Genomic DNA, 27,985 nt, shown 5'->3' with positions numbered 1-27,985 from the left:
CCATTAAAGTTCTTTATTTCATGTAATATATATATCTCCTCATGCATACACACATATACATAGATACACAGTGGAGTCTTGTTGCATTGATGGGATGCATGCTCCATAATTATAGTGTTAACAGTGCCTGTAAATGAATATTAAAGCATCGATGCAATGTGTTTTGGATTACATCCACATCAGGCTTCCTAACAATTCTGCTGAATCGGGATTAGGAATGATGTTCAGGATCAGGACGGCCGGGTCCTTACATTCATTTATACGGGGTTTACATACAGACAGAGACATTTCATACCCCCTGTACTATGTGCGTCCACAGTTTTCAATGCACTTTATAATAAATCCGTATGTCTTGATTTGGTTTATTACATATTTGCATACACACACATATATACAATATATATATAATAATAATAGCCTGTTCTTCCTGCTGTGTGTGGGATGACCCTGCGCCTCTCTGGTCTCCCACGCTGCAGGGGGCTCAGCAGGGGGCTCAGCAGGGGGCTCAGCTCTCCCCCTATCTGCACATCTCAGAGGAACTTCTCATTTCTCAGACCCCGGACAGCTTTAAAGCCGGGGAATATTCCTGCTCCCATATCCAAGCGGAAAATGATCCTAAATTCTCAAGTCCTAGCTGAATTGGATTCATTGAATATGTGTTACGCGTCAGTGCAGGGTGCATATATACAGGGGTGTATAATTATATATATATATATTATATTATATACACACACACACACATACATATATATGTATATACGAACACAAAATACATACACACAGCATATTAAAAGAAACTGTATGTTTACATTCAAACAGTATATACTCAGTGTGTGTATATATACACATACACAGAGATTATATGCTGTGCTTGAATGTATATATATTTAATTCATTTTAATATATGCTGTGTGTATGTGTATACAGACTGTGACTTGTTCAATTTATATATATATATATATATATACCTACACAGTATATAATCACTCGCTGTATATATATATATATATATACACACACACACACACATATAATCACTGTGTATATATATTATATATATAAAAAATATATATACACACACACATATATTATATATATATATATTATATACACACACACATTATATATATATATATATACACACACACACACACACACACATATACATTATACACTATATATATATATATATATACACATATATACACACACACACACACACACACACACACACACACACACACACACACACACACATATATATGAATATATATATATATATATTTGGGCAAGTTGAGTGATCAGAGCTTCTGCCAGTCACTGTACACTTTTACTCCAGATGCATTATGAAGTACAGGACCTGATGTGTTAACGGATACATTAATGCTTTTGTAAAAAATAAAAAGTCCCTATAGTCTATAATCATGCCTTTTATCATTGGCTGCCCTCCTGACCAATGACCAAGCAGTAAGCAGTCCAGCCCCCCTCCTGCCCCACTATCATAGGTGTCCAGTGCATTGGGAGATTTAAATGTCCAGGAGAGTGGGCGTGGCCGCGGCTGAGACTGGCTGCTGCCCTGATCATTAATCCTCATTTCTGCCAATGTGGAGTGCAGCAAGGTGTAAATAGGAAGCTGCAGCTCATCCTACACATGGTGCATCCTCCACTGTCCTCTGTGACAGCAGGGAACAGCAGCTGCTGCCATAGTGCCTAGTGCATCCAGTCTACAGCTCATCACACTCCTACAAGAGGCTACTATAGGCAGAGGTTACACCTACATGATTTCTTAAGGGGGAACTGGACTGCAGCACTGGTCAAGAGCACAAACTGCGCAGCAGATACAGTGGTAAGAAACTTGCACTGCATTACATCCTACTAAAGCTGCGGTGTAAATAGCCTACAGAAGGATAGTCAGTGTGTATAATGTAGACTAGATCCTATGTGAATGTATACTGGAGAGATAGATGCTAAATACCAAACAGATAATATTTACCAGCTGGATAGATGATGTATACTATAGACATGACAGTGTATACAGGGTATATTGTATGGCTGTAAGTATACTATAAGAATGTCTGATAAATACTGTATTAGATAATGGATACATTGCTTTCTTGATAGTGTATGATGGATAATGCTAATTGCTAAATAATATATACTAGAGGTAATGATGAAGCATACTAGTCAGACCTGATAATAGATTGCTCAGATGCCATCAAGAAGATGCAAATATTCTTCCAACTATTAATACTATTTATGCACACATTCACACATGGAATTGAAAAAAAAATTCCAATAAGCGCATATCTTAGATCAATGAGATTAATGCATATACAAGCCTGCAAAAAAGTGTTTGCGATATAAAAAATATATATTGAATAGAAGTAAGATCCAGACCAGTGAGATAAAGCCATGTACTGACGCATGATTGTGCGGTTTCAGCACAGAGGTACCGCTGCAGATTGCTCGTGTATAACAAGTAATTGTCGGAAGACGATGGAGAATAGTGGGGTGTCCCTTTAAATCTGCAGTGCACACGATGTGGATGACAGATGATGTCACATTCCGCCAGTGAATCTACGTGTGCACCGATGTGATGAATGTCGGGCGGCGTCATTGTTCTTCCAGTCTGACGTGATTGATATCGGTCGCGAGTCGATGCTCGATTAATATCCTTTGTGTCACACGCAGGAAGTCGCCGGAGAAGCATGGATTACAGCTACGACGAGGATCTGGACGAGATGTGCCCGGTGTGTGGAGACAAAGTGTCCGGGTACCACTATGGCCTCCTCACCTGTGAGAGCTGCAAGGTCAGTACAGTGTGTGCAGACCCGGAGGGTGGCAGATGGGGGGTCCTGCGACCACAGGAGACAGCACTGCTCCATCCAGACGTGTGGGGACAGTAATATAGCACTATTATATATAATACCCTGTATATACAGGGGGATAGTAATATAGCACTATTATATATAATACCCTGTATATTCAGTGGATATAGTAATATAGCATTATTATATATAATACCCTGTATATACAGTGGATATAGTAATATAGCATTATTATATATAATACCCTGTATATACAGGGGGATAGTAATATAGCACTATTATATATAATACCCTGTATATTCAGTGGATATAGTAATATAGCATTATTATATATAATACCCTGTATATACAGTGGATATAGTAATATAGCACTATTATATATAATACCCTGTATATACAGGGGGATAGTAATATAGCACTATTATATATAATACCCTGTATATTCAGTGGATATAGTAATATAGCACTATTATATATAATACCCTGTATATACAGGGGGATAGTAATATAGCACTATTATATATAATACCCTGTATATTCAGTGGATATAGTAATATAGCATTATTATATATAATACCCTGTATATACAGTGGATATAGTAATATAGCATTATTATATGTAATACCCTGTATATACAGTGGATATAGTAATATAGCATTATTATATATAATACCCTGTATATACAGTGGTTATAGTAATATAGCACTATTATATATAATACCCTGTATATACAGGGGGATAGTAATATAGCATTATTATATATAATACCCTGTATATGCAGTGGATGTAGTAATATAGCACTATTATATATAATACCCTGTATATACTGGGGGATAGTAATATAGCACTATTACATATAATACCCTGTATATACAGTGGATATAGTAATATAGCACTATTATATATAATACCCTGTATATACAGGGGGATAGTAATATAGCACTATTATATATAATACCCTGTATATCCAGGGGCATAGTAATATAGCATTATTATATATAATACCCTGTATATACAGGGGGATAGTAATATAGCATTATTATATATAATACCCTGTATATACAGTGGATATAGTAATATAGCACTATTATATATAATACCCTGTATATACAGGGGGATAGTAATATAGCATTATTATATATAATACCCTGTATATACAGTGGATATAGTAATATAGCACTATTATATATAATACCCTGTATATACAGGGGGATAGTAATATAGCACTATTATATATAATACCCTGTATATCCAGGGGCATAGTAATATAGCATTATTATATATAATACCCTGTATATACAGGGGGATAGTAATATAGCATTATTATATATAATACCCTGTATATACAGTGGATATAGTAATATAGCACTATTATATATAATACCCTGTATATACAGGGGGATAGTAATATAGCATTATTATATATAATACCCTGTATATACAGTGGATATAGTAATATAGCACTATTATATATAATACCCTGTATATACAGGGGGATAGTAATATAGCACTATTATATATAATACCCTGTATATCCAGGGGCATAGTAATATAGCATTATTATATATAATACCCTGTATATACAGGGGGATAGTAATATAGCATTATTATATATAATACCCTGTATATACAGTGGATATAGTAATATAGCACTATTATATATAATACCCTGTATATACAGGGGGATAGTAATATAGCATTATTATATATAATACCCTGTATATACAGTGGTTATAGTAATATAGCACTATTATATATAATACCCTGTATATACAGGGGGATAGTAATATAGCATTATTATATATAATACCCTGTATATACAGGGGGATAGTAATATAGCATTATTATATATAATACCCTGTATATACAGTGGATATAGTAATATAGCACTATTATATATAATACCCTGTATATACAGGGGGATAGTAATATAGCATTATTATATATAATACCCCGTATATACAGTGGATATAGTAATATAGCACTATTATATATAATACCCTGTATATACAGTGGATATAGTAATATAGCATTATTATATATAATACCCTGTATATACAGTGGATATAGTAATATAGCACTATTATATATAATACCCTGTATATACAGGGGGATAGTAATGTAGCACTATTATATATAATACCCTGTATATCCAGGGGCATAGTAATATAGCATTATTATATATAATACCCTGTATATACAGGGGGATAGTAATATAGCATTATTATATATAATACCCTGTATATACAGTGGATATAGTAATATAGCACTATTATATATAATACCCTGTATATACAGGGGGATAGTAATATAGCATAATTATATACAATACCCTGTATATACAGTGGATATAGTAATATAGCACTATTATATATAATACCCTGTATATACAGGGGGATAGTAATATAGCATTATTATATATAATACCCTGTATATACAGTGGATATAGTAATATAGCACTATTATATATAATACCCTGTATATACAGGGGGATAGTAATATAGCATTATTATATATAATACCCTGTATATACAGTGGATATAGTAATATAGCACTATTATATATAATACCCTGTATATACAGTGGATATAGTAATATAGCATTATTATATATAATACCCTGTATATACAGTGGATATAGTAATATAGCACTATTATATATAATACCCTGTATATACAGTGGATATAATAATATAGCATTATTATATATAATACCCTGTATATACAGTGGATATAGTAATATAGCATTATTATATATAATACCCTGTATATACAGGGGGATAGTAATAATAGCATTATTATATATAATACCCTGTATATACAGTGGATATAGTAATATAGCATTATTATATATAATACCCTGTATATACAGTGGATATAGTAATATAGCACTATTATATATAATACCCTGTATATCCAGGGGCATAGTAATATAGCATTATTATATGTAATACCCTGTATATCCAGTGGATATAGTAATATAGCACTATTATATATAATACCCTGTATATACAGTGGATATAGTAATATAGCATTATTATATACAGTATGATACCCTGTATATACAGGGGATATAGTAATAAAGCACTATTATATATAATACCCTGTATATACAGGGGGATAGTAATATAGCACTATTATATATAATACCCTGTATATACAGGGGGATAGTAATATAGCATTATTATATATAATACCCTGTATATCCAGGGGGATAGTAATATAGCATTATTATATATAATACCCTGTATATACAGTGGATGTAGTAATATAGCACTATTATATATAATACCCTGTATATACAGGGGGGATAGTAATATAGCATTATTATATATAATACCCTGTATATACAGGGGGATAGTAATATAGCACTATTATATATAATACCCTGTATATACAGGGGGATAGTAATATAGCATTATTATATATAATACCCTGTATATACAGGGGGATAGTTATATAGCACTATTATATATAATACCCTGTATATCCAGGGGGATAGTAATATAGCATTATTATATATAATACCCTGTATATACAGTGGATATAGTAATATAGCATTATTATATATAATACCCTGTATATACAGTGGATATAGTAATATAGCACTATTATATATAATACCCTGTATATACAGGGGGATAGTAATATAGCATTATTATATATAATACCCTGTATATACTGGGGGATAGTAATATAGCATTATTATATATAATACCCTGTATATACAGGGGGATAGTAATATAGCACTATTATATATAATACCCTGTATATACTGGGGGATAGTAATATAGCACTATTATATATAATACCCTGTATATACAGGGGGATAGTAATATAGCACTATTATATATAATACCCTGTATATACTGGGGGATAGTAATATAGCATTATTATATATAATACCCTGTATATTCAGTGGATATAGTAATATAGCACTATTATATATAATACCCTGTATATACAGTGGATGTAGTAATATAGCATTATTATATATAATACCCTGTATATACTGGGGGATAGTAATATAGCATTATTATATATAATACCCTGTATATTTAGTGGATATAGTAATATAGCACTATTATATATAATACCCTGTATATACAGTGGATGTAGTAATATAGCATTATTATATATAATACCCTGTATATACAGTTGATATAGTAATATAGCATTATTATATATAATACTCAGTATAATCCGGTTCTAACAATGCTCAGTATGTTCAGTAGTGATAATAATACAGTTAATTATGGACAATAATAAACTGGATCGGGGGTAAAAGTACCACAGTATTATATACAATATCCAGGGGGGATATTAATCCAGCTCGAGCATTTCACAGTATATTCAGAAATGATGGTAATAAAGTAACATATATATAATAGTAATACTTATGTCTAGTGTAGAAGTATGGATTTCACAGTACTTTTGCAAATGCATTGATTTCACAAGGGTGAAATTAATACACCATTATATATAATACGGAATCAATTCATGAAGTTCTCAGAGATGGTAATAATGCAGTATTATTATATACAGTGCTCAGAATATTCATTTTATTTCACAGAGCTGATAGCAATACAGTGTTATTACATGTGCAGTCACAGGACTGATAGTAACAGTATGTAATGCAATGCTCAATATATTCATTGATTCCTCAGTGGAGATAGTATATAATAGTATCAAGTTCAGCATGTTCAGGGGTGATAGTAATATAGAATTTAAAAAATTATTATAAAATTATATACTGTATCATACACACACATATGTGTGCTAGTATGCTCAGGGGTTATAGTAATACAGTGGTTAAAAAATAATAAAAAAATATAATTATATATATATATATATCACACATACATATATATATATATATATATATATATACACACACACACACATATATATATATACACACATACATACATTATATATATATATATATATATACACACATACATATATGTATATATACACACACACATACATACACACACACACACACACACATATATATATATACACACATACATATATATATATATATATATATATATATATATATACATACACACACATACATACATATATATATATATACACACACATACATACATACACATATATATATACACACACACACACATACATACACACATACATACACACACACACACATACACATTATTATATATATATATATATATATCTGTCTCTCAGTATGTTCTGGGGCGATAATAATGCAGTATTATGCACAATGCTCAGTATGTTGACTGATTTCACTAAGGTGATTACCAGGGGAGATAGTAATACAATGACTGGATACAATGGCCAGTACATTGTTGCCTTCACACAGACTATGGTAATACAATATTTACACACTGTGCTCAATGTATCCATTGATTCTCCAAGGGGTGATAAACAGTGCTGCTATGTATGTACTTAGGTACAGTGACCACTTTATTTTCTGGTTTCACAGGAGTTCTAGAAATACATTATATACAATGCTCAGTGCAGTCATCCATTTCACATGGTGAGCATAATAAAAGTATTATTATTATTATACACCGTGCTCAGTTTATTCGTTGGTTTCACAGAGGTATAGTAATACGGTAATAAATACAGTGCTTACACAGGGGGCAGTAATAAAACTATTATATACAGTGGCCAATATATTGACAGATTTCACAAGGAAATAGGAATTCTAGATTATTATACATAGCACAAGATTGTCCCATCATCGGGCTCTGCAGACAGCAGCTACACCTGGATTCTACTTTTGTAATGACACTAATAGATCTGCATCTGCTCTTACTTTCTAAAACATAATAGGATCTTTCAAGAGAAAGAATATGTGACTATATAGAAAATAAAAGTAACAGCCAGTTAGGTTCTACCCATTAGATCCATCCTTTTTATACTTCTATCAGTGCCTTATCATTTAAGCACGTTTTGGGTGAATTTAGCATAAATGCAAAAACCACATTTTCAGGAAAGAAATTTACTAGTGCCACAAATACCACTCGTTGCTCCATTTACCAACCAGATCAGACTTCATATTTCTTTATCATGATAAGGATGACGTCTCATCAGTGACACCCCAAAACCAAAAAGCATGGTGGGATAATCAAAACCATAACCACTACAATTAATATTAAAATTAATATTTATTGAATAACAATGTTAACAGTATTAAAATACAAAAAGTGAGGTACCTTAGTTGTGAGGGACAGCCTATAGGAAAGCCCTATAAATAATTGTGACTCCAGAGGTCAAAGTTCAACTATATGTCGAATAGGAAAAATACATATATTTATAGATAAGAGCTCAAGTGGCATAAATAAACAAGATAACAATCCAATAATTACATAAAACCTAAATTGACATATATTGATGACTCACAATAATCATATAATAAATAAGGTGATAACTACTATGAGATTCACAGACTGAATGGAATAAAGTGCAAACAGTACCAAATATAGGATTAAATATATCTCAAAATCATAAGAAATTGATACATCCAGGAGATCTGGACCTAAGTTAAGTAAAATGCAGCACTCTATCAATCTGTCAGACGCCCCCTGAGGAAGTGTTTACGAAACGTGTGTTGGGGTTGAGGGACGCGTGCATGCCCTACTCACAGCTCTACTGTTACTACTGGTAATTTATTGCTATTTTATGGGTATCCATAGATAACAGATTGCTAGAGTGCTGCACTTAACTTAGGTCCAGATCTTCTGGCTGTAACAATTTCTTATGATTTTGAGATATATTTAATCCTATATTGGGTACTGCTTGCACTTTGCACTTTATTCCATTCAGTCTGTGGATCTCATAGTGGTTATCACCTTATTTATTATATGATTATTAAGAGTGATCTATATATGTCAATTTAGGTTTTATATAATTATTGGATTGGTAGCTTGTTTATTTATGCCACTTGAGCTATTATCTATAAATATATGTATTTTTCCTATTAGACATACATACACTGCTCAAAAAAATAAAGGGAACACTGAAATAACACATCCTAGATCTGAATGAATGAAATATTCTCATTGAATACTTTGTTCTGTACAAAGTTGAATGTGCTGACAACAAAATCACACAAAAATCATCAATGGAAATCAAATGTATTAACCAATGGAGGCCTGGATTTCGAGTCACCCCCAAAATTAAAGTGGAAAAACACACTACAGGCTGATCCAACTTTGATGTAATGTCCTTAAAACAAGTCAAAATGAGGCTCAGTATTGTGTGTGGCCTCCACGTGCCTGTATGACCTCCCTACAACGCCTGGGCATGCTCCTGATGAGGTTGCGGATGGTCTCCTGTGGGATCTCCTCCCAGACCTGGACTAAAGCATCCGCCAACTCCTGGACAGTCTGTGGTGCAACGTGATATTGGTGGATGGAGCGAGACATGATGTCCCAGATGTGCTCAATCGGATTCAGGTCTGGGGAACGGGCGGCCAGTCCATAGCTTCAATGCCTTCATCTTGCAGGAACTGAGGTCTGGCATTGTCCTGCATTAGGAGGAACCCAGGGCCAACCACACCAGCATATGGTCTCACAAGGGGTCTGAGGATCTCATCTCGGTACCTAATGGCATTCAGGCTACCTCTGGCGAGCACATGGAAGGCTGTGCGGCCCTGTAAAAAGAAATGCCACCCACACCATTACTGACCCACTGCCAAACCCACTGACGCACTGCCAAACCGGTCATGCTTAAGGATGTTGCAGGCAGCAGATCGCTCTCCACAGCATCTCCAGACTCTCACGTCTGTCACATGTGCTCAGTGTGAACCAGCTTTAATCTGTGAAGAGCACAGGGCGGCAGTGGCGACTTTGCCAATCCTGGTGTTCTGTAGCAAATGCCAAGCGTCCTGCATGGTGTTGGGCTGTGAGCACAACCCCCATCTGTGGATGTTGGGCCCTCATACCACCCTCATGGAGTCGATTTCTAACCGTTTGTGCAGACACATGCACACTTGTGGCCTGCTGGAGGTCATTTTGCATGGCTCTGGCAGTGCTCCTCCTGTTCCTCCTTGCACAAAGGCGGAGGTAGCGGTCCTGCTGCTGGGTTGTTTCCCTCCTACGGCCCCCTCCACATCTCCTGGTGTACTGGCCTGTCTCCTGTTAGCGCCTTCAGCCTCTGGACACTACGCTGACAGACACAGCAAACCTTCTTGCCACAGCTCGCATTGATGTGCCATCCTGGATGAGCTGCACTACCTGAGCAACTTCTGTGGGTTGTAGAGTCCGTCTCATGCTACCACGAGTGTGAAAACACAACCAACATTCAAAAGTGACCAAAACATCAGCGAGAAAGCATTGGTAGTGAGATGTGGTCTGTGGTCCCCACCTGCAGAACCACTCCTTTATTGAGTGTGTCTTGATAATTGCCAATAATTTCCATCTATTGTCTATTCCATTTGCACAACAGCATGTGATATTGATTGTCAATCAGTGTTGCTTCCTAAGTGGACAGTTTGATTTCACAGAAGTTTGATTTACTTGGAGTTATATTCTGTTGTTTAAGTGTTCCCTTTATTTTTTTGAGCAGTGTAGTTGAACTTTGACCTCTGGAGTCACAATTATTTATAGGGCATTGTTATAGGTTGTCCCTCACAACTGAGGTACCTTGCTTTTTGTAGTTTAATATTGTTAGCATTGTTATTCAATAAATATTAATTTTAATATTAATTGTCATGGTTTACCCCACCATGGTTTTTGGGTTTAGGGTGTCATATTTTGATCTGATGGTTTGGTTACAACTATATTTATTTTGGATCCATTGATTTATATACAGTACAGACCAAAAGTTTGGACACACCTTCTCATTTAAAGATTTTTCTGTATTTTCATGACTATGAAAATTGTACATTACATAGTTACATAGTTTATAAGGCCGAAAAAAGACAAGCGTCCATCGAGTTCAGCCTATTTCTTGTGCACTGCAGCTATTCCGCAGCGTTGATCCAGGGGAAGGCAAAAAAAAACCCATGCGGTATAGGCCAATTTACATCATTGAGGAAAAATTCTCTTCCCGACTCCAATCTGGCAGTCAGATTAAATCCCTGGATTAATTAACTATCACTAAGCATAAGATGTAATTTTATTGTTCTCAAGAAAGGCGTCCAGGCCTCTCTTGAATTCATTAAGTGAGTTGGACATCACCACTTCCTCTCCCAGAGAGTTCCAGAGTCTCACGGCTCTGACCGTAAAGAATCCCCTTCTATGCTGGTGCAGGAACCTCCTTTCCTCCAGACGCACATTCACACTGAAGGCATCAAAACTATGAATTAACACATGTGGAATTATATACTTAACAAAAAAGTGTGAAACAACTGAAAATATGTCTTCTATTCTAGGTTCTTCAAAGTAGCCACCTTTTGCTTTGATGACTGCTTTGCACACTCTTGGCATTCTCTTGATGAGCTTCCAGAGGTAGTCACCAGAAATGGTCTTCCAACAATCTTGAAGGAGTTCCCAGAGATGCTTAGCACTTGTTGGCCCTTTTGCCTTCACTCTGCGGTCCAGCTCACCCCAAACCATCTCGATTGGGTTCATGTCTGGTGACTGTGGAGGCCAGGTCATCTGGCGTAGCACCCAATCACTCTCCTTCTTGGTCAAATAGCCCTTACACAGTCTGGAGGTGTGTTTGGGGTCATTGTCCTGTTGAAAAATAAATGATGGTCCAACTAAACGCAAACCAGATGGAATAGCATGCCGCTGCAAGATGCTGTGGTAGCCATGCTGGTTCAGTATGCCTTCAATTTTGAATAAATCCCCAAAGCTCCCCCACACCATCACACCTCCTCCTCCATGCTTCACGGTGGGAACCAGGCATGTAGAGTCCATCCGTTCACCTTTTCTGCATCACACAAAGACACGGTGGTTGGAACCAAAGATCTCAAATTTGGACTCATCAGACCAAAGCACAGATTTCCACTGGTCTAATGACCATTCCTTGTGTTCTTTAGCCCAAACAAGTCTATTCTGCTTGTTGCCTGTCCTTAGCAGTGTTTTCCTAGCATATATTTTATTTACCATGAAGGCCTGCTGCACAAAGTCTCCTCTTAACAATTGTTGTAGAGATGTGTCTGCTGCTAGAACTCTGTGTGGCATTGACCTGGTCTCTAATCTGAGCTGCTGTTTACCTGTGCTATCTGAGGCTAGTGACTCGGATAAACTTATCCTCAGAAGCAGAGGTGACTCTTGGGTCTTCCTTTCCTGGGGCGGTCCTCATGTGAGCCAGTTTATTGGTAGCGCTTGATGGTTTTTGCAACTGCACTTGGGGACACTTTCAAAGTTTACCCAATTTTTCAGACTGACTGACCTTCATTTCATAAAGTAATGATGGACACTCGTTTTTCTTTACTTAGCTGCTTTTTTCTTGCCATAATACAAATTCTAACAATCTATTCAGTAGGATTATCAGCTGTGTATCCACCAGACTTCTGCACAACACAACTGATGGTCCCAACCCCATTTATAAAGCAAGAAATCCCACTTATTAAACCTGACAGGGCACACCTGTGAAGTGAAAACCATTTCCGGTGACTACCTCTTGAAGCTCATCAAGAGAATGCCAAGAGTGTGCAAAGCAGTCATCAAAGAAAAAGGTGGCTACTTTGAAGAACCTAGAATATAAGACATATTTTCAGTTGTTTCACACTTTTTCGTTAAGTATATAATTCCACATGTGTTCATTCATAGTTTTGATGCCTTCAGTGTGAATGCACAATTTTTAAAGTCATGAAAATACAGAAAAATCTTTAAATGAGAAGGTGTGTCCAAACTTTTGGTCTGTACTGTACGTGTGAACATAGCCTGACAAAGTATTTTTCCGGGCGTCGCTTCAGCTGATCACAGGCCCGCCGAGCTTTCCTGCTATGCTCCTAGCAGGTCCCAACACTGAACAACACTAATCCTTAATGCAGGGCTTTTAAAGGACCTGTGGCAAGAGCCATTGGAAAACAAGGGTTGGAAGGAGGAGGCCACCCCACTGCCTTCTTGTAGCCTCCTCCAAGAAATGAAGGCCCTGCCGGGTTTTACTTAACCTGCCTTAGCCAGATAGCCTGACCAGGTCAATGCTCACCTTCATTCCTGCATTGCAGCCGCAGCTGTGTCTGTGACTGCAATGCACTCCAATAGGTCTCTGTTCACATTCTGGGGGATATATAACGTCCCTCATATACGATCCCAGTCACTGCCTCACATATCCCCCCCCTCTGTTCAATCTTGGGGGGATATACATTTGTCACCATACAGGGTGCCCGGAACAGGGCATCCGCGTTTGCCTGCGACTTCTACAGAGAGACTGAACTTTTTGCAGTGACAGAAACCGCCTGGTAACTCGCACATTCCTCTCCTTGGCTTTGGACAAAGGTCCAACTTTGACACTTCATTCAATTTCCGGAGATCGTTACAGAAGCATAACGATTCGTCTGGTTTTGGGATCAGTACGATGGGGCTAGCCCATTCACTCCGTGATTCATCATTGACTCCTAACTGGAGCATTTGTTTTACCTCAGCCGTGCCGGCTTACCTCCAGGCTTCGGGTACCCGGTACGGTCTCATTCGTACCCTTACCCCAGGTTCGGTGACAATGTCATGTTGGGAAACCGCAGTCCTACCCGGCAGCTCTGAGAACACGTCGGTATTCTGCTGTACCAGCGAGCGAGCCTCCCGTAGTTGCTGTTTAGTGAGAGCATCACTTATCCTGACCTCTCCCCCGGATGCACCCCTGGCTGAGGGTACACATACTACCACCCTATCGCCCTTGTTAAAAGACCGTGGCTCTTTTATTATATGTGTGCCTCCGTGCTGCCTGGGCATCTAACAGATGTTCTTTCATGATGGGCATGACCGCCGCGATCCGGTCCTGCATACTAGGCACGTGTTCAATTATACTCCTATGTGGAGTCAGCTCTTGTTCCTACGTCTCTTTGGCTACATCCAACAGACCCCCAGGGTGTCTGCCGTACAATAGCTCAAAGGGAGAGAACCCTGTGGAAGCCTGGGGTACCTCACGGATGGCGATCATCAAATAGGATAGTAACATGTCCCAATCCCTTCCGACCTTAGAAACCACCTTTTTTAATATGGACTTGAGGGTGTTATTGAACCGTTCTACTAGCCCGTCGGTTTGTGGATGGTACGCCGAGGTGCGCAAATATGTTTTGTTTTTAGCAGTTTGCTCAGTTCTTTTCGTCACTTTGGACATAAAAAAGGTCCCTTAATCTGTCAGGATCTCCTTAGGTAGGCCAAGGCGACAGAATATGGCAAACAGCTCCCATGCAATCAGCTTCACCGAGGTGTGGCATAGCGGTATAGCCTCCGGGTACTGGGTGGCACAGTCGACGAGCACAAGTATATGTTGGTGGCCATGAATGGATTTTACAATGGGCCCTACCAAGTCTATTGTAATCCGTTCAAAAGGTACATGTATAACTGGCAGAGGTACCAATGGACTGCAGAAGCTTGCGGTGGGTGGAGTCAGCTGACACTCTGGGCAGGATACGCAGTACTTTTGAACCTCAGCGTAAATCCCCGGCCAAAAGAACCGCTGCAAGATACGCTCTGTCTTTTTAACCCCTAAATGTCCTCCCAGCAGGTGTGTGTGTGCCATGTCCAAAACCGCCCGACGGTACGACTGAGGTACCACTAACTGTTCCACGACCTCGTCCCTGATTTTATCTACCCTATTAAGCAATTCACCATTGACCACCATGCGTGGAATCACAGTATCTACACCGGGCTGTTGAGCGACACCATTTACCTCTAACACCCTTTTCCGCGCCCGAGTCAGGGTGGGGATCTTGTAGCTGAGCTGTCCCAAACGTGCCCTGAGACACCTCCAGCTCGGGGATCAATGAGGTCTCCTCGACCTCTCCTGCAAGCACCTCTAAGGGAAACCTATCGGGGTTACACTCTGTCCCTAGGTTGGACACCCCTACGGCAGGTACCCCTGACTCAGGTTCTTCGGGTACAGTGCCCGTAATAAATTTTACCAGGGAAGAGTGACTTTTGTTTTTCCACAGAGTCCAGAACAGAGGCAAGTCTCTTCCCAACACAGTCCCATAGGGAAGAGTTTTTACCACCCCCACCACATGTTTTGTGTCCCCACATGGTGTGGACAACACTACCTCCGCGGTTGGGTATTCTCGGAGGTACCCATGGATACACACAACCCCGACTGACTGTCCTCTGGGGTTGTCTCCTGCCACCAGCGACTCATGTACCAAATTCACTAAGCTCTCCGAGGCTAAGAGGGCCTCCGTTGGGTAGCCATTAACCAGTACCTGGCACAGTTGGGGTTCACTGTCCGGGGGGTCGGCACTCGCAGAGCAGATGGTCTGGGTGTACATTGAGACCCGGCAGTTATACCCGCAGTCCATGGGCTCTGTAGTCAGGGGGCAGTTAGCAACTACGTGTCCCGGCCCCTGACTACAGATATACAAAGTCCTGAGTGGCCGAGGTCCGCTCGATCAGGCTGACCACCTGGTCGAGGGTGCCGGGGTCCCCTTGCCCCACCCAACGTTGGATAGCGGCCGGCAGAGTCCTCACCAACTGGTCGACCACCACCCTCTCCGCCATCTGGGCTGGAGTCAAAGACTCAGGCTGGAGACACCTCTTTATCAGCTGCAGTAGGTCAGAAACCCGAGACCGGGCGGGTCGGGTCTCCACATAGGCTCATGAAAATATGCGCTGAGCCCTCACGTATGTATTGACCCCCAGTCGGGCAAGGATCTCACCTTTGAGCCTCTGGTAGTCCTGGGCGTCCTCCTGACTAAGGTCGAAGAAGGCCTTCTGGACATCGCCGACCAAAAACGGAGCCACCACTTCCGCCCACTGGCCAGCTGGTAGGTTTTCCCGCTCTGCTGTGTGTTCATAGATGGTCAGGAAGGCTTCCACGTTGTCCTCCGGTCCCATCTTCCTCAACGCTGATCGAACCTTGTCCCTGGCCTCTCAACGTTCCTGAATCGGCGTCGTAGCCATTTTCGCAGGGCAGCAATCTGTTGCAGCAACAGTTCATTTGTTTTTTGCTGCTGCTGGTACAGTAGCTGCTGCTGATGATTATGCTGCTGTTCCCGCTGCTGCTGATGCCGCTGAGACTGTAGCTGCTGCTGTTCCCGCTCCTGCTGTTGCCGTTGGAGACTCTGGTGCTGCTCCTGCTGTTGCCGCTGAGACTGCAGCTGCAGCTGCTGGGTGAGTACCAACTACTTTAAACAGCTCCTTCATTTTGTCCACGGGGTGGGGCTGAAAGGTGGCAGCCCGGATTGTGGTCATGCAGCTGCCGGTGGGGTATGCCTCATTCACTATGCTCGCATTCTCCACCAAGCTGTAGGGCGGCGGTGTTCACACCATGCAGTAACTGAGGCAATGACCCAAGCAAGTCAAACATAAGCAGCTTTTATACTGAAAAACTTACAGGTAAACAGAAAGTCCTCGGGTTAACACAAGACCATAACATTGGTTGCCAGGGGCCAGGCCGCTCAAAGCCTAACGGGTGCAGAGCCTTCCCAGGCGTCGGTTCAGCTGATCACAGGCCCGCCAAGCTTTCCTGCTATGCTCCTAGCAGGTCCCAACACTGAACAACTCTAATCCTTAATGCAGGGTTTTTAAAGGACCTGTGGCAAGAGCCACTGGAAAACCCGGGTTGGAGGGAGGAGGCCGCCCCACTGCCTTCCTGTGGCCTCCTCCAAAAAATGAAGGCCCTGACAGGTTTTACTTCATCTGCCTTAGTCAGATAGCCTGACCAGGTCAATCGGTCAATGCTCACCTTCATTCCTGCATTGCAGCCGCAGCTGTGTCTGTGACTGCAATGCACTCCAATGGATTTAATAGGTCTCTGTCCACATTCTGGGGGATCTATAACGTCCCTCGTATATGATCCCAGTCACTCCCTCACATATCCCCCCCCTCTGTTCAAACTTGTGGGGTTGAACATTTGTCACCATACAGGGTGCCCGGGACAGGGCATAAGCGTTTGCCTGTAACTTCTACAGAGAGACTGAAATTTTTGCAGTGACAGAAACCGCCTGGTGACTCGCAGGAAAGTTATATAAGAATACTGATACATTGATACTTATGCATTACTAAAGAAGATACTGAAGTTATGTCATATATTAAAAGAGAAAGGAAATCCAGTCAATCAGTTCTGTCTATAATATTATAATGCTATCATTATACAGCTAAATTACCCATGGAAATAAGGTTAATACTCTAGTAAAATACTTAATATTGATGTAGCCGCTATACATTGGGTACAGTACAATTACTGGATATGACTTTAGTTTATTACAATCTAAAGTGAACATATCAGGGTGATAATATGTTCAGTATTACAATTAAAGACATACGTATAATAGAAGTAATAGAAGCCTCTTTATATTACAGATCTGTGTAATCCTTGACCTGGACTCTGACCTCACTGCTCATGTCCATGCTTCAATGCTAACATTTCAATAGGTTCAATTACTAGGAGATTGTTTTCTTCATTGCAGCTTTAGATGCTGGTATTGTTATATCATAGTATATATTATATAATATATTATAGTAAACATGATATGAATAGAGAATAGAGACGTAGCAGAGCTGAATTTGTCCTTTGCTCTATATGTGCATTCTGGAATGGTTACTAGTCGAGAGAATACATTATTTTAATGGAAATCAAAAGAAATGAAACATTTCACCACTAAATGATGATTGTAGTCAGTTCTATGGTGCAGATCAGTGCAATGATCAATTTAAAATATATACAAATATTCCAGGAATAGTCAGTGATTTAAAGATCATGAACGCATCATATTTTCTTGTTGTCCTATGTAAAAAGCATAACTATATTCGTAGAATGGGCATCAAGTAAAAAGCCATTAAAGTACAGAATGGGAAAATCTTATATGAAAGTAGTACGAGTCGCGGTATTTACAAAAAAAAAATGTATTTATTCATTTAATTCCAACATAGAAAGGTTAAAAAACATAAAAGATAATGAAAGAAAAAAGAAATAAGAACCAGTGAGCAATTGCATCATCCACTGATAAATACAAGGAAGCAAACAAATGCTCACAGAGTATATAAATAGTCAACAGTATTAAAAACGGATACTACAAAAGGTCCAAGAATGGTAAATATTAATAATATTAGTATGGCTGGGTCACAAATAAAGGGAAACAGCAGAAGTAAGGGTACAAAGGTGAAAATGCACAGTGGCATCAAGAGAATCACACCGGTTTAAGAACATGCACCTGACCCATGTTTCACCTCTTGCTTCATCAGGGGTTGTTGGAATGTAAAAGCACAAATATCTAATGTTACACAGATCATGACTTGAAACAAAGCGAATATTATTATTTTGCACATCTGTACCTTTACTATAATCTAGATTTATGTTGACAAATGAAATCCTTACCAAAAATATGTACATATATATTTTTTTTTCTGGTAAGTGTAGGTGACCAAATTAACCAAGTGTTATATATAGGATACATGTGCATGATGTTATAATTGCTTGTACACTAGAAAAGGTACAGGCTAGTTACCAGAATGAATGAATTAATAACATTACACACTTAGGACATGTGCACGTAGTGATAATGGCAGATGAAACACTAGAAAAACACAGAAAAATCTTCACGATCTGTCAATTTTTTGGCTGAGACATTAGTCTGTGGCGTTTTTAATATTGACACAGCCATGTAGTACACAATGCACTTTTAACACTTGCATAATTAAGCAAAGTCTTAGCTAGACTTTCCTTTACATTGCAAAGATCCAGTTCATTGTCTTAGCTCTGTACATAAATAGTCTGCTCTGGGCAGGGTGTCTTGTAAGCACCCAGCACCTCTCCCTCTTAGAAGTATACCAATCAAATTGGATTCAATTGTTTAAGGCAGAACATGACAAAGCTTTCATTGCACTATGCAGAATTTGCACTGTATGAAAAAAGCCTGACAATCCAGTAATAACAGTTTCCAGTCGCAAGTTCTCCGCATTGGAGGAATGTTGTCCTGTCAATGCCGAAAACAAAGCGATCCATTGTTTGCGCCAAGCGTATTTTAAGAATTCGAAACAATGTTGATGGAGAGAATCCACAGAGAAATTTGTAGCGAGCGCGCTGAATGAATTGGCATTGTGTGAATGTGGACTCCTGTATAGCGAGCATGCACACGATTATTGGGAGGCTTAGAGAGGATACAAAGATATTGTATGGAGTCATGTCAGGAATGTAACACAATGAAGGAAAGGAGGAGAAGAAATACTGTTGCCATCAACATGTATAAGTCTGGTTTCATCCAACACATCCTAAACTCAGCAGAATAATTGCTACTTGTGCTGGATAATTTGGAAAATTCTTCTCTACCTTTAGCAATTGTATTACCCCAAGTACAATGGCTTAGTGTTATTTCTCTTACAGGGAATCTGGCAGTCGATTCATGCTGCCCAAACCACGGGCAGCATGAATTACAATCTGGCTGCATAATTCGGTTTGCTCCAGCATTTCAGAGAAAACACTATTTGAAAACCCGCCATGGCCCCCCTTCTTCCTTCACCACTCTAATCAATTGACTGGTCTCTCATGTGCATACATCGGGGGAGACCTGTCAATCAACTAGAGTGGTGTGGAGAGTAGCCGGACTAATCTAGCCTCTACCAATGCTCCCCGGCTGGATGTTTAAGTTGCGTTTTCTCCGAAACACTCCTATGTTACATAGCTGCCAGCAGTCATGCAGCCAGGCTCTGATTTATGCTGCCTGTGGTTCGGGCATCATGAATCAACTGATAGGTGCCCTTTAAAGTGTGTTTGCAAGTTTACATAAATGGGACTCTTTTCTATAAAAGCTTGCAAGTATAATTTTTCCGGTTACAAAGATATCCTTTAAATTAAGTATTTACCTTTGGGTGGCATTTGTGTTTTATCTAAATGCATGTATTTTCAGTAAAACCAAAAGTTTTTTTCCAATAGAGCTTTATTAAATATTTTGGTCTGTTTGGCTCCTGCAGCCTCTATGTATCACAGTGATACCAGACTGCAGAATGAGTTAACAGCGAATACTTCTGTAACTCTTGTCTCTCTTCTCCTGAAGTCTCTTTTAAGCAAATTTAAAAAAAAAAGTGTCAACTCAAAATGATTTAATCCCTTCTGTGGTATAGATAGCCTATTTGCTCCAGTGATCAGTTGAATTTATGTAGAAATAACACAGGAATAGTAACTAGCTGTTGAATTAAATATCACTTTACGAGGATAACGCATTAGACTTTCCTTGCTGTCCTACATAAACACACAAATATCCAATGTTCTAATGATCATGACTTGTAACAGTGCAGAGATAATCATTTTGCCCATCTGTACATTTACTATAGTCTAGAACAGACTTGTAGGCCACATCTAGCCCTTTGGCTGGGACAGACAAAGTGCTGGAAACAGTGGTGTAACCAGGTGCTGAACGGCAATGTGATCCCACCGCCAGGCTTACTATTTCAACATTATCTGCATCCCCAGGACGCAGATACTATTGTAAATAATGGTGGAGAAGGGAGCTATTGGCTACCTCTTCCACCTTTTAGCCTCTGCATCTGAGACTCAATGTAGCAGGTGCGATGAGGTCAGTGCACCGCACCTGCTGTGCCGAGCCTCGGTCCACACATAGCACAGAGTGGAGCAATGCATAAGAAGAATGGGACAAGGTGAGTAGTATTTTTATTTGTTTTTATTGTTAGACACTTGTGGGGGAAATATGTGGGAACATCATACTCTGTGAGGGCCATCATACCATTTAGTAGGGCTTTGGGCCATGCTACTGTATATGGTGACTATAGGGCCAGCATACTGTGTGGGATCATACTCTATAGAGGAGCTATGGAGAAGCATCATACTGTGTACGGTGACTGTAGGGCCAGCATACTGTGTGGGATCATACTCTATAGAGGAGCTATGGAGAAGCATCATACTGTGTACGGTGACTGTAGGGCCAGCATACTGTGTGGGATCATACGCTGTAGAGGAGCTATGGAGAAGCATCATACTGTGTACGGTGACTGTAGGGCCAGCATACTGTGTGGGATCATACGCTGTAGAGGAGCTATGGAGAAGCATCATACTGTGTACGGTGACTGTAGGGCCAGCATACTGTGTGGGATCATACTCTGTAGAGGAGCTATGGAGAATCATCATACTGTGTATGGTGACTGTAGGGCCAGCATACTGTGTGGGATCATACTCTGTAGAGGAGCTATGGAGAAGCATCATACTGTGTATGGTGACTGCAGGGCCAGCATACTGTGTGGGATCATACTCTGTAGAGGAGCTATGGAGAAGCATCATACTGTGTACGGTGACTGTAGGGCCAGCATACTGTGTGGGATCATACTCTGTAGAGGAGCTAGGGAGAAGCATCATACTGTGTATGGTGACTGCAGGGCCAGCATACTGTGTGGGATCATACTCTGTAGAGGAGCTATGGAGAAGCATCATACTGTGTACGGTGACTGTAGGGCCAGCATACTGTGTGGGATCATACGCTGTAGAGGAGCTATGGAGAAGCATCATACTGTGTACGGTGACTGTAGGGCCAGCATACTGTGTGGGATCATAATCTGTAGAGGAGCTATGGAGAAGCATCATACTGTGTACGGTGACTGTAGGGCCAGCATACTGTGTGGGATCATACGCTGTAGAGGAGCTATGGAGAAGCATCATACTGTGTACGGTGACTGTAGGGCCAGCATACTGTGTGGGATCATACTCTGTAGAGGAGCTATGGAGAAGCATCATACTGTGTATGGTGACTGCAGGGCCAGCATACTGTGTGGGATCATACTCTGTAGAGGAGCTATGGAGAAGCATCATACTGTGTATGGTGACTGCAGGGCCAGCATACTGTGTGGGATCATACTCTGTAGAGGAGCTAGGGAGAAGCATCATACTGTGTACGGTGACTGTAGGGCCAGCATACTGTGTGGGATCATACGCTGTAGAGGAGCTATGGAGAAGCATCATACTGTGTACGGTGACTGTAGGGCCAGCATACTGTGTGGGATCATACTCTGTAGAGGAGCTATGGAGAAGCATCATACTGTGTATGGTGACTGTAGGGCCAGCATACTGTGTGGGATCATACTCTGTAGAGGAGCTATGGAGAAGCATCATACTGTGTATGGTGACTGCAGGGCCAGCATACTGTGTGGGATCATACTCTGTAGAGGAGCTAGGGAGAAGCATCATACTGTGTATGGTGACTGCAGGGCCAGCATACTGTGTGGGATCATACTCTGTAGAGGAGCTATGGAGAAGCATCATACTGTGTACGGTGACTGTAGGGCCAGCATACTGTGTGGGATCATACGCTGTAGAGGAGCTATGGAGAAGCATCATACTGTGTACGGTGACTGTAGGGCCAGCACACTGTGTGGGATCATACTCTGTAGAGGAGCTATGGAGAAGCATCATACTGTGTACGGTGACTGTAGGGCCAGCATACTGTGTGGGATCATACTCTGTAGAGGAGCTATGGAGAATCATCATACTGTGTATGGTGACTGTAGGGCCAGCATACTGTGTGGGATCATACTCTGTAGAGGAGCTAGGGAGAAGCATCATACTGTGTACGGTGACTGTAGGGCCAGCATACTGTGTGGGATCATACTCTGTAGAGGAGCTATGGAGAAGCATCATACTGTGCACGGTGACTGTAGGGCCAGCATACTGTGTGGGATCATACTCTGTAGAGGAGCTAGGGAGAAGCATCATACTGTGTATGGTGACTGCAGGGCCAGCACACTGTGTGGGATCATACTCTGTAGAGGAGCTATGGAGAAGCATCATACTGTGTACGGTGACTGTAGGGCCAGCATACTGTGTGGGATCATACTCTGTAGAGGAGCTATGGAGAAGCATCATACTGTGTACGGTGACTGTAGGGCCAGCACACTGTGTGGGATCATACTCTGTAGAGGAGCTATGGAGAAGCATCATACTGTGTACGGTGACTGTAGGGCCAGCATACTGTGTGGGATCATACTCTGTAGAGGAGCTATGGAGAATCATCATACTGTGTATGGTGACTGTAGGGCCAGCATACTGTGTGGGATCATACTCTGTAGAGGAGCTATGGAGAATCATCATACTGTGTATGGTGACTGTAGGGCCAGCACACTGTGTGGGATCATACTCTGTAGAGGAGCTATGGAGAATCATCATACTGTGTATGGTGACTGTAGGGCCAGCATACTGTGTGGGATCATACTCTGTAGAGGAGCTATGGAGAAGCATCATACTGTGTACGGTGACTGTAGGGCCAGCATACTGTGTGGGATCATACTCTGTAGAGGAGCTATGGAGAAGCATCATACTGTGTATGGTGACTGCAGGGCCAGCATACTGTGTGGGATCATAGTCTGTAGAGGAACTATGGAGAAGCATCATACTGTGTATAGTGACTGCAGGGCCAGCATACTGTGTGGGATCATACTCTGTAGAGGAGCTATGGAGAAGCATCATACTGTGTACGGTGACTGTAGGGCCAGCATACTGTGTGGGATCACACTCTGTAGAGGAGCTATGGAGAAGCATCATACTGTGTATGGTGACTCCAGGGCCAGCATACTGTGTGGGATCATACTCTGTAGAGTAGCTGTGGGCATCATCATGCTGTGTGTGGAGAAGCATCATACTGTGTACGGTGACTGTAGGGCCAGCATACTGTGTGGGATCATACTCTGTAGAGGAGCTATGGAGAAGCATCATACTGTGTACGGTGACTGTAGGGCCAGCATACTGTGTGGGATCATACGCTGTAGAGGAGCTATGGAGAAGCATCATACTGTGTACGGTGACTGTAGGGCCAGCATACTGTGTGGGATCATACGCTGTAGAGGAGCTATGGAGAAGCATCATACTGTGTACGGTGACTGTAGGGCCAGCATACTGTGTGGGATCATACTCTGTAGAGGAGCTATGGAGAAGCATCATACTGTGTACGGTGACTGTAGGGCCAGCATACTGTGTGGGATCATACTCTGTAGAGGAGCTATGGAGAAGCATCATACTGTGTATGGTGACTGCAGGGCCAGCATACTGTGTGGGATCATACTCTGTAGAGGAGCTAGGGAGAAGCATCATACTGTGTATGGTGACTGCAGGGCCAGCATACTGTGTGGGATCATACTCTGTAGAGGAGCTAGGGAGAAGCATCATACTGTGTATGGTGACTGCAGGGCCAGCATACTGTGTGGGATCATACTCTGTAGAGGAGCTAGGGAGAAGCATCATACTGTGTATGGTGACTGCAGGGCCAGCATACTGTGTGGGATCATACTCTGTAGAGGAGCTAGGGAGAAGCATCATACTGTGTATGGTGACTGCAGGGCCAGCATACTGTGTGGGATCATACTCTGTAGAGGAGCTAGGGAGAAGCATCATACTGTGTATGGTGACTGTAGGGCCAGCACACTGTGTGGGATCATACTCTGTAGAGGAGCTAGGGAGAAGCATCATACTGTGTATGGTGACTGCAGGGCCAGCATACTGTGTGGGATCATACTCTGTAGAGGAGCTATGGAGAAGCATCATACTGTGTACGGTGACTGTAGGGCCAGCACACTGTGTGGGATCATACTCTGTAGAGGAGCTATGGAGAAGCATCATACTGTGTACGGTGACTGTAGGGCCAGCATACTGTGTGGGATCATACTCTGTAGAGGAGCTATGGAGAAGCATCATACTGTGTACGGTGACTGTAGGGCCAGCACACTGTGTGGGATCATACTCTGTAGAGGAGCTATGGAGAAGCATCATACTGTGTACGGTGACTGTAGGGCCAGAATACTGTGTGGGATCATACTCTGTAGAGGAGCTATGGAGAATCATCATACTGTGTACGGTGACTGTAGGGCCAGCATACTGTGTGGGATCATACTCTGTAGAGGAGCTAGGGAGAAGCATCATACTGTGTATGGTGACTGTAGGGCCAGCATACTGTGTGGGATCATACTCTGTAGAGGAGCTATGGAGAAGCATCATACTGTGTATGGTGACTGCAGGGCCAGCATACTGTGTGGGATCATACTCTGTAGAGGAGCTATGGAGAAGCATCATACTGTGTACGGTGACTGCAGGGCCAGCATACTGTGTGGGATCACACTCTGTAGAGGAGCTATGGAGAAGCATCATACTGTGTACGGTGACTGTAGGGCCAGCATACTGTGTGGGATCATACTCTGTAGAGGAGCTATGGAGAAGCATCATACTGTGTATGGTGACTGTAGGGCCAGCATACTGTGTGGGATCATACTCTGTAGAGGAGCTATGGAGAAGCATCATACTGTGTATGGTGACTGCAGGGCCAGCATACTGTGTGGGATCATACTCTGTAGAGGAGCTATGGAGAAGCATCATACTGTGTATGGTGACTGTAGGGCCAGCATACTGTGTGGGATCATACTCTGTAGAGGAGCTATGGAGAAGCATCATACTGTGTATGGTGACTGCAGGGCCAGCATACTGTGTGGGATCATACTCTGTAGAGGAGCTATGGAGAAGCATCATACTGTGTACGGTGACTGTAGGGCCAGCATACTGTGTGGGATCATACTCTGTAGAGGAGCTATGGAGAAGCATCATACTGTGTACGGTGACTGTAGGGCCAGCATACGGTGTGGGATCATACTCTGTAGAGGAGCTATGGAGAAGCATCATACTGTGTACGGTGACTGTAGGGCCAGCATACTGTGTGGGATCATACTCTGTAGAGGAGCTGTGGGCATCATCATGCTGTGTGTGGAGAAGCATCATACTGTGTATGGTGACTGTAGGGCCAGCATACTGTGTGGGATCATACGCTGTAGAGGAGCTATGGAGAAGCATCATACTGTGTACGGTGACTGCAGGGCCAGCATACTGTGTGGGATCATACTCTGTAGAGGAGCTATGGAGAAGCATCATACTGTGTATGGTGACTGCAGGGCCAGCATACTGTGTGGGATCATACTCTGTAGAGGAGCTATGGAGAAGCATCATACTGTGTATGGTGACTGCAGGGCCAGCATACTGTGTGGGATCATACTCTGTAGAGGAGCTATGGAGAAGCATCATACTGTGTATGGTGACTGCAGGGCCAGCACACTGTGTGGGATCATACGCTGTAGAGGAGCTATGGAGAAGCATCATACTGTGTACGGTGACTGCAGGGCCAGCATACTGTGTGGGATCATACTCTGTAGAGGAGCTATGGAGAAGCATCATACTGTGTATGGTGACTGCAGGGCCAGCATACGGTGTGGGATCATACTCTGTAGAGGAGCTATGGAGAAGCATCATACTGTGTATGGTGACTGTAGGGCCAGCATACTGTGTGGGATCATACTCTGTAGAGGAGCTATGGAGAAGCATCATACTGTGTACGGTGACTGTAGGGCCAGCACACTGTGTGGGATCATACTCTGTAGAGGAGCTATGGAGAAGCATCATACTGTGTACGGTGACTGCAGGGCCAGCATACTGTGTGACATCATACTCTGTAGAGGAGCTATGGAGAAGCATCATACTGTGTATGGTGACTGCAGGGCCAGCATACTGTGTGGGATCATACTCTGTAGAGGAGCTAGGGAGAAGCATCATACTGTGTATGGTGACTGCAGGGCCAGCATACTGTGTGGGATCATACTCTATAGAGGAGCTATGGAGAAGCATCATACTGTGTACGGTGACTGCAGGGCCAGCATACTGTGTGGGATCATACTCTGTAGAGGAGCTATGGAGAAGCATAATACTGTGTACGGTGACTGTAGGGCCAGCATACTGTGTGGGATCATACTCTGTAGAGGAGCTATGGAGAAGCATCATACTGTGTACGGTGACTGTAGGGCCAGAATACTGTGTGGGATCATACTCTGTAGAGGAGCTATGGAGAATCATCATACTGTGTACGGTGACTGTAGGGCCAGCATACTGTGTGGGATCATACGCTGTAGAGGAGCTAGGGAGAAGCATCATACTGTGTATGGTGACTGTAGGGCCAGCATACTGTGTGGGATCATACTCTGTAGAGGAGCTATGGAAAAGCATCATACTGTGTATGGTGACTGCAGGGCCAGCATACTGTGTGGGATCATACTCTGTAGAGGAGCTAGGGAGAAGCATCAT

At 41.5% G+C, this 27,985-nt stretch overlaps 1 protein-coding gene across 1 annotated transcript in view; it reads left to right on the top strand.

Annotated features, from left to right (window-relative positions):
• Positions 1-1,598: 1,598 nt before the first annotated feature.
• The window catches only part of LOC141153083 (steroidogenic factor 1-like), a 295,499-nt gene continuing 269,112 nt past the window's right edge, over positions 1,599-27,985 (top strand). The window contains exons 1-2 of the mRNA XM_073637755.1: positions 1,599-1,846; positions 2,692-2,810. Coding sequence (XP_073493856.1) covers positions 2,709-2,810 — 102 coding nt within the window. The 5' untranslated portion in view covers positions 1,599-1,846; positions 2,692-2,708. The remainder of the gene's footprint in view (positions 1,847-2,691; positions 2,811-27,985) is intronic.

This window comes from Phyllobates terribilis, unplaced genomic scaffold (assembly GCF_046119375.1).
Source record: "Phyllobates terribilis strain yellow unplaced genomic scaffold, ASM4611937v1 Scaffold_7__3_contigs__length_470593459, whole genome shotgun sequence".
In the NCBI taxonomy this organism is placed as follows: domain Eukaryota; kingdom Metazoa; phylum Chordata; class Amphibia; order Anura; family Dendrobatidae; genus Phyllobates; species Phyllobates terribilis.
The sequence above is the reverse complement of the archived record's forward strand: the minus strand, read 5'-3'. Positions and strand labels throughout refer to the sequence as shown.